This window comes from Chionomys nivalis, chromosome 13 (genome assembly GCF_950005125.1).
Source record: "Chionomys nivalis chromosome 13, mChiNiv1.1, whole genome shotgun sequence".
Lineage (NCBI taxonomy): Eukaryota > Metazoa > Chordata > Mammalia > Rodentia > Cricetidae > Chionomys > Chionomys nivalis.
This window is the reverse complement of record NC_080098.1, coordinates 70,361,161-70,370,339: the sequence shown is the minus strand read 5'-3', so window position 1 is coordinate 70,370,339 and position 9,179 is coordinate 70,361,161. Positions and strand designations below refer to the sequence as shown.

The following is a 9,179-nucleotide window of genomic DNA, read 5'->3' as shown; positions in this document are numbered from 1 at the left end:
GCACAAGCTCCCTCCAGCCCCAGTCAAAGGACACCAGTCTGCGCCCAGTGTTGTCACTCCTGTTAATATGTAGTCGGGATTCCCGGTAGCACTGGCTGCTTCCCCAGATCAAAGGCTTTCACAGAGGTCTCGCGCAATCGGACCGCTCTCCACAGCATGTTACAGTTTAACTTGCCTTGGTGTGCTTTCCATGTCTCATTCTGAATCCAGGAGAAATACAGGGTTCTGAACCTAACTTACCAGAGAATATTAACTTGAGCTGGAGCAGTGTGTGCATGGAGCAATTCTAATTAGAGGAAGAGACAGGAAGCAAAATCCAGATGTTTTCCACAACAGTCCTCATCGTAGCTGCCTTGATTTCCACGGGTAAGTTGAAAGCACAGTGTTAGAAACCTGGTTAATGAAAAGTATATACCTGATTTGCCCTGATCTTAAAGGTCTATGATAACAAAATTGCAACATAAAATTTGATATTAATAATTAAGGTTGCAGTAGGTGAGAAAATAATGCAGTGGGTGGGGCGGTGGGGGTTTCTCCACCACCTCTTCCAGATGTCCTGATTCTTCAGTGAGGGAAATGTCAACATGTGTATGTGTAAGAAGACTGTCAGACAAGCCTCCAATTATTTGGCTTTTGAGACAGCATTTCTCTGTGTAGCCTTGGCTATTTGGAACTCGCACTGTAGATCAGGCTGACCTCAAACTCACAGAGATCCGCCTGCACAGGGGGAGGAGGGGGTTCTCAGTCTCTCCCTGTGGTGCTTCCTCCTCCTTCCCTCTCTAATAGGCAGGGTAGCCCAATACTCCTGGGTGAGCATACTAGCAGCCTCTCTTCTCTCTCCTGAATGCGAGTTAACCAGATGTCCATGCTGGACTCTACCTCCCAAGTGCTGGAATTAAAGGCATTCACTGACCTGACCTGGAACTTAATCAGTTAACACCCCACCTTCTCCTCCACAAAACCCTCAAAGGTAAAAATCTCAAGTAAGAGCTGGATGAACTGGATGTGGGGAATTCCTGATGCAAGGCTGGATTGGGATGAAGGGAAAGTCCTCTTGATGCTCATGGTAGGCAAGAAAACCGAACAGATTAATAATAAACTATTCACAAGATGCTTTAGCTGTCCAGGAAAAACGCTGGTTCCAGAGCCATGCTGTTACAGTTGGCTCAAGGATTCATTGGAAGCTTGGACCCACAGTAGAAGCCTTTTGAGACTCATAGTTTAAGTTACAGTAGAAAATACACTTACCGGCCATATTCTGCAGCTCTTCTTCACAGCATACATACTGCCTGGAAGAATAAAATGTTCTTTAATACAACCACCAAATTAGCAGGTTCTTGTTTTTGCTTCAAAGTGAGAGGGTAAGATTGCTAACTGTACCTCTGTGAAGGTTAACATCGAGAATCAGGGAATTCAGTTGACATTACTTGTAATATTAGAGGGGTAAGTTACATTTACAGACTGCAGCTGCCTCTCACCGTGCTTACTCCTCGTAATCTTCATGTAATCATCTCCACTCCCTTCCCAGCCTCTTTCTGACCTTACTAACTGTAGTTTAGCACTTTAGATTATGTCTCAAATCCCACTTCCAAGTCTGTAAATCTGAGATTGAGGTCGTGCTGCGTGAAGTTGGCAAGTTAGAGTATGCCACGCCTGAGAGTCAAACTTTTGCCTGGATGCCATTCTTAGACCTTAGTGCTTTGAAATGAAAGCAACATTTCAAAGTCACTGTACAGCTCCTAACGTTGTTTCTTTTTTAAAACTATGCTGTTTACTTTTGCTTAACCATAGTGGCTCCCAGGTCTGGTCACGGACAAAGTAAAATCTAAAAGCACAATTTATACCATATATTCATGAATTAATTTGAACAGTGAGATGAGGAGATTAGTGATGATATATACGCATTTATATGCCACAGAACAGGATTATACAGCAAGGGGGCTAGGTTTTATGTCTGAATCAGTTGTCCATAGGAAGAACTTGCCTATGAACTCCCCAAAGGAGGGGGGATATTCACACAAGGAGACCCAGGCTGGAGATGCCCACAGCTCTCACCTCTCTCCTCTGCAGCCCTGGCAGGACCATGGGTTAACATATGTGCCAGCCAACCTTCCAATGAGATCCGGACATGCGACAGCTATGGCTGTGGACAGTACTCTGCTCAAAGGTACGGGGAGGCACAGACACCCTCTTTTCATGTCGTCTTTGTCCTGTTTCCTAGAGGGTGCACGATGACCTCCCTCTGACAGTCAGGAACCCAGTGCTCTGTGCAACGGTGACTGTATTTGGAGCAGCTTCTAAGACCCTGCTTCAAGGGTGGGGTCTGCACTGGAGACAGAGCAGCAAATCAGTGGAAGGGAAGGGCTCAAGACGTTTTCCTTCTCCACCTCTCCACACATTGTCTCACTTCACCTGGCTTTCCAGCGTGAAGAAAACCAAACTATCCCACTATATTTTATAATAAGGAATTTGAACTGACTGATCATCCCCCGGAGTTGGAGACGGTGAAGGCTATGCTTGAATTCAGCCCTTTGGGTTCTTTTGCATCCACTCTACTGTTACTGACCAAGGTTCTGCAATTTTAACATTAGAGGCTGACTCTAGGCAGGCAAGAACCGCTTGATCCCTTCTAGACAAGGGCCATACTCCCGAGGTTTCGAAAACATGCAGGCTGCCGACAAGGCAGCCGCCTATCAAACTGTAGCACTGACCTCCGCCCGAATCACAGGGGAGCTGTCACTTGGTCCTGCCTACAAAGACATCAAATACTCAAGATGGGACCGAGAGATGGCAAACAGGAAGAGGGACCTCAAAATGAGCGCGCACTCAAAAGTTTGTACCTTTGATTTACACAGTAACTTCTAGACTCTTCCCATAGAACCCGATCAATGTTGCCTTCTACACAATTCTAAGGGTCCCATCCTTGTGAATCTGATTGGTCAGTAGTGCCCACTGGAAGGAGAAAGGCTGGGAGGAAAAGGCAGTGAAAGCAGTGGGAAGCCAGAACTGCCAGGTCATAGAGACAAACTCAAGACGCCTTGCTACTTGGAATGAGCTTGTTTGGGCTCCACGCAGTTTGACAAGCCTGGGAGGTATCCCTCACTGTGTTAAAACAACTCTTACACCAAATGGAGTTTATGACTACTTTTACTATGAGAAAAAAAATAAGATCCAGGGAACACGTGATAGTTATGCAATAGGTTCCCTAAAACAGTAGCTTTGGGTGTGTAGCTCAGTGGTACAGCAATTGCCTTATACCCACGAGGCCCTGGGTTTGATTTCCAGTGCCAAAAAATAAAAGGCCTTAAAGGGGTCAAGATTCAGATGACAATAAAATATATTTGTATACCCTGTCTCATTTTTTTTTTCAAAATACCATATAATATTATTTAAGGCTTACTGTGAAGGAAATATGATTTTAAATTATTTAATCTTTCCAATATGGCCATTAGTACTCAGGAGCAGAGCAGAGAGGTTAAAATCAGGCTAAACAGAGTAAACTGTCCCAGGCACTGCAATGTCTTCTGGCCATTCCCTGAGATGGCCCTCAGTCTGGTGGCTTTTATTTATATTCTAGAACCAACAGGCGTCATCCAGGTGTGGATGTCCTGTGCTCGGACGGATCTGTTGTGTACGCACCTTTCACTGGGACGATAGTGGGCCAGGAGAAACCCTACAGAAACAAAAACGCCATCAACAATGGCCTTCGCCTGTCTGGAAGAGGTAAGAGTAGAGATCTGGGGCACCGTCTGGTGCGATGCTGAGGTACTTACTGCAGGTTCCAGATACAGACGTTTCATGTTTCTTCCATGATGATAAGATTTAGAACATATAGGACAAACCAAGCAAAACAACAATAACAAAAAAACCCCAAAAAACAAAACAAACAAACCCCCAAGAAACAGAGGGTGCCTAATGATTCCCTGAAACCTGCTTGTGTACAAAACTCCATAGTTGACCAAGCTGGTCCCTTCTGTAGCCCAGGCAGTTTTGCTTAGAAGAATGTCTGACAAAACTGATAGCCGTGACAGACACACACTTTAATTTACCAGAACCTTACAATTCACGAACGTTAGCACTTCCGCAGCAACTGAATGTGAGATATTTGCAAACGCCTCTCTGCTCAGTAAAGCAGGTCCCCAGGAACTGGATTTGCTGTTATTCGTTTGAATTCTATTCAGGTGTGATATGGACACAAAACTGTGCATGGTGCAAGAGAAGACTCTCATGAGCTGTCACAAGGTGAACACACTGGGCAGCAAGACAGAGCATGCATGGCCATCCTCCCAGAGACCCCTTGTGCTGCACGTTAGTCTGGCCTGTTTGGAAGGATTGGCAGAATTAAGCAGTCTGCACTGTTTCTTGAAGAAGCTATCATGGCTGTGAAATTTGCATACTCTTATAATGCTCATTCTTTTTCTTTAGAAATGAAAACATACAGCTTACTAAAAAAGAGAAAACCTTCACAATAATGGCAGTGGACCAGGGAGCCAAGGGTAACATCCCCAAAGGCTCATGGTCATTCTTTTATTTACACATCCCACTGTTCATATTGCCTTCCCTTCCAGCGCTTCTTCAGCTGGGCCCCCTAGCCCATGGTGCCACTCGGGTTAGGATGGGGCTTTCCTCCTTGGTAGAACCTCTGTGGAAATCCTTTGACCGAGGGTCTTCTAATGACCCTAAATCCAGTCAGACAGCAAAGATTAACCCACACCCTACCACAGAAACAAATACATGTGCTCATTAAGAGGTACACCATCAGGGCTGGGGAGAGAGCCTGTTCTGTAAAACGCTTGCCTCATAAGCATGATGGCCTAAGAGCCATCTCCAGAACCTACGGCAAAACCCAACATGGTGGTGAAACCAAGGACTGGGGAGGTCAACTCAGAGGCTCCCTGGGACTTGCTGACCAACCAGCCTAGCGTAGTGGGTGAGCTACAGGCCAGTGATACACACACACACACACACACACACACGGAGGGAGGGAGGGAGGGAGGGAGGGAGGGAGGGAGGGAGGGAGGGAGGGAGGGAGGGGAAGGGAGGAGATGCTAACTGGGAATAGAATGGGCCTTTGAAACTTCAAAAAGTTCACCCCTAGTGACACACCTCCTCCAACAAGGCCACACCTCCTAACCCTTCCCAGATGGTTCCAACTGAGGACCAAGTATTCAAATATATGAGCCTATGGAGGCTGTTCTCTTTCCAATCACCAGTGAGCCAAAACAAATCCTTTTCCATCAGACTGGGGGGGGGGGGTCACTGGGTCAGCTGATCAACGCACCTGTGTCCTGGAGTTCATCTTCAAGTGGTCCCAGTGCCTCTAACCAGCCCTGGCTACCCTGGTTCCAGACTGCCATGTGGCCAGCACACTCAGCATTTGGCAGTGTGCTGTGTCACACCTAGGTGTATTTGCTGCCATGCCGTTTTCCCCAGTGGCTGCTGTGGTTTGCATCCCTGCGAAGAGCTCGGGAGCTCCAGTTGCTCCATGGATGCTTCAGGCTTCCCTGCTGCTGGGCCTGGGTGTGAAGCCTATCACCATGGTTTTAATTTGCTTTTCCCCCATGGCAAAGACATTGGCACCTTTCCATATATTTTGATAGCATGGATAACAATCTTTTGTGATGTGTTTATCTAAATACTTTGCCAAATTCCTACTGGAATATGCACTTACTGATACATAGGAGCTCTTTATGTTCCTGATGGGTGCCCTCTGCCAGGTGCTCATGTGCGCACACTTCTCCACTCTGCAGGGCGCCACTTCCTTACCAATGTCTTTCAACACACAGAAATTGTTTTCATGTGGTCCAGTCTAGTAATTTAGTTAACTTATTCTGACCTGTGTAGACACATCTGCCAACACTGAAGACAAACTTATTATGTTGCCCTCATATTTTGATCTAGTCAGTCTCCAGTGGGCTTGGGTAAGATATGAGGGAGGGACTGGGTTTTATTATACCATTCTTTTTCAAATAAATTGCATAACCAGATGCCAGTTTGTACTGGGGTTTTGGGGTGTGTGTATGTGTGTAATGGTGTCTTTAAGTCAACAGTTCTTCAATGACCATTCTGTAATCTCTGATTACTTGAAGTATTTTTTTCATTTTATGATGATTGCTTAAAATGTATTGTGTATTGATTGTGAAGCATATAAAAATTCACATTAGCTCATGCTAAGTGCTTGCCTTGTTGGCTGCAGTTACTACACTGAACAGTGCAATGTCATGGCTTCATTTCCCGCCTGACCCTCTCTTTACCAGCGTCTGTGTTATTTAGAGCATAGATAGTGTACGGGCTCCATCTTCCTCAGAACTGGCAGTTAGCGCTAAACAAGGCTCTGTGCCTGTTTCAGTGTGCTTGTGGCTGCGTTCTGTATACTGGTAACGGGTCCTTACTTTCTGCTGCCGCCATTTCCTTGGCAAATCTTTGTTTGAGTCTTATTTTCGGCCACTTAAGTCACTGTGTGTTATTCTATACAGTACAAAACTGGGGTTCATTTGTGCCCTTGGGAAAGAGTTGAAAGAAGACAAGCCCATTCCCATTTACAGACAACTCATATCTGATCCCAACACCATCTTGCCATTTTATACTTATTACATTATACTATGTTTTTTTTGTTGTTGTTGTTTTTTGTTTTTTTGTTTTTTTGTTTTTTTTTTTTGGTTTTTTGAGACAGGGTTTCTCTGTGGTTTTTTTTTGTTGTTGTTGTTTTGTTTTTTGTTTTTTTCGAGACAGGGTTTCTCTGTGGTTTTGGAGCCTGTCCTGGAACTAGCTCTTGTAGACCAGGCTGGTCTCGAACTCACAGAGATCCACCTGCCTCTGCCTCCCAAGTGCTGGGATTAAAGGCGTGCACCACCACCACCCGACCACATTATACTATGTTTTTACTTGGAATTATCTTTAGAATATATGTCTATATGTATAAATATTTTTCTAAACATATATTTAGAATATATACACGTATCTACATATATTTATATAATATATATATTTAGTATATACTATATATACATATATACACATATATTTAGAATATATATACATATCTACATATATTTATATAATATACATCTATTTAGTATATACTATATATACATATATATACACATATATTTAGAAAAGCATCCTTTTTTGTTTCGACTTTTCTTTTTCAGGACTAGTAGTTTTGTTAGAATAAATATATGTATATATATCATATTTATATATGTTGTCTTGGACATAACATTACTGTGGATCAGTTTTCTACTCTCTAAGTTTTTCTGCTACTCTTTTATTCTCCAATATTTTATTAGAATCCACTCTCCACCATCTTGTATTAAACTAGGATTCTGTCTTCCTGTTTATTCAGTTCTCCTTCCTCTGGTTTTTGTCAACTTTCGCCCCCAACCCCCTCGCTGTCCCCCGCCCCATCTGATCATTCTGTATCACTATTAAAGACTTAGGTTTGACTGGACTTTGAAGCAGACACTCACAGCAAGGACAGCCTATGTCTCTTGGCAGTCTGTTCCCAGTGTTTTTTTCCTTGGCTTCCTTCATTCTCTTAGCCATAAGCTTAGCACTTTCTGCAGCCTCCTCCTTATCTTAGCGTGCTGTTTCTTCAGAGCAATACATTGGCATTTGTGATGCAGGACACACTGGGAAACAAGACCCTGCATCTTTGGAGCTTTGGTCCTGGGTTTCTTACCTTCATTAAGGGCTCTCTGACAGCATATTGGTGAACACCATCTTCTTTAGAGAACTGATAAGTTTCCAGATTCTGCTTTTTGGCTCCAACACGGAGGCACAGCAGTATCTGTTAGTCCAGGATTATCTTTCTTTCCTCTTCTTCAATAAAGGAAGTTGAAAACACTCAGAATGGCATCCACAGTGCATCCCTGAACAGCCTGGCACCTTCCTCCTCAGTTCTCCTTCATCTCTAACAAGAGTGCCAGGTGCACTCTGCTGTGGGACAAGACACCTTACTTCATGGGAAAACTCTGTTTGCCTTTCTTGCCACAGATTCGGACCATATAACCTTCCACTCTTCACCCAGAGCATCAGTGGCTACTTCTGTGGCATGAGCTTCGCAGAAAAAGCACAAAGGTCTCATTCATTGTTCACTGCAATGAGTTTCTGACAGCTGCGGCTCGGAAAGAAACACTCAGACTCATAAAGACATGGCGGGCTGCCAAGGAGGTGCCACAAAAACTTCCACGGCTGTTTTTATATTTTAAATGTGTGTATACATGTTTTGCATGTGCATGCACACATGTTTGTGTGTGTCTGTCTCTCTCTGTGTGTATGTGAAGGCCAGAGGTCATCTTCAGGTGTCATTCCTCAGGTGCTTTGTATTTTGGAACATGGTATCTCATTGGCCTGATGCCTGGCCAGATGGCTAGGCTGGCTGGGACCCCAACATCAGGAACACATCTGTTTCCACCTCCCCAGGGGAGATCACAAGAACATGCCCCAACTCTCAGCTTTTCCCTGGGTTATAGGGATAAAGCCCTGGAGCCCACCTGCAAGGCAAACTCTTTACCAACTAACTTATCTCCCCAGCCCTGTGTTTTAAATTTCTGATTCAAGGCTACAGAAGTCCAAATAACATCTCCATTTTCTCTCAGGTTTCTGCGTCAAAATTTTCTACATTAAACCAATTAAGTATAAAGGTTCTGTCAAGAAGGGAGAGAAGCTGGGCACCCTGCTGCCCTTGCAGAAAGTTTACCCCGGTATCCAGTCGCACGTGCACATTGAAAACTGTGACTCCAGTGACCCCACGACATACCTGTGAGCGCAGACACCACCAGATCCTGTCCAGAGTAGAGCACGAACACGTCTGCCCTGAAGAGAAACATGTGTTCCAGGAGAAACACAATCAGTGCAAACCCCACACTTCTGATTCCAATCCATCGTCACCCTGACCTTCCTGACACCCAGAGGACCAGGGTGCTTTTGTATTTTAGGTTTTTAAGTCCTGATGAGAGAAATAAACAAATGAATCCCAACATGTCCAGACTGTATTTCTGAGACCTCTGAACTAGCTGTTTCTCTGCCTGAGAGGGACAAAGAGCTTGAAGATCTTTCCATGACCCAAGGATGAAGAGGTGCTCTCAGGCAGGCTTGGCACATGCCCTTAATGAACCTCTTACGCTAAGGTGGTGGGATCTCAGCCACGTCCTTAGACCTTACCTTTGTCAGGCTAG

General features: G+C 44.6%; 1 protein-coding gene across 1 annotated transcript; it reads left to right on the top strand.

Moving 5' to 3' along the window:
- The first annotated feature begins 320 nt into the window (after positions 1–320).
- Positions 321–8,767, top strand: Lect2 (leukocyte cell derived chemotaxin 2). The gene is made up of 4 exons (XM_057788163.1): positions 321–366; positions 2,071–2,167; positions 3,578–3,723; positions 8,601–8,767. Exons 1-4 carry the CDS (start codon positions 321–323, stop codon positions 8,765–8,767), a joined length of 456 nt encoding a protein of 151 aa, XP_057644146.1.
- Positions 8,768–9,179: the final 412 nt, after the last annotated feature.

What these genes read in the sequence shown, in the direction of transcription:
- Lect2 (XM_057788163.1), top strand. Translation starts at nt 321, where the DNA reads ATGTTTTCCACAACAGTCCTCATCGTAGCTGCCTTGATTTCCACGG. An exon ending in GGACAGTACTCTGCTCAAAG is followed by an intron (nt 2,168 to 3,577) that starts GTACGGGGAGGC and finishes TTTATATTCTAG; the next exon opens with AACCAACAGGCGTCATCCAG. An exon ending in CCTTCGCCTGTCTGGAAGAG is followed by an intron (nt 3,724 to 8,600) that starts GTAAGAGTAGAG and finishes ATTTTCTCTCAG; the next exon opens with GTTTCTGCGTCAAAATTTTC.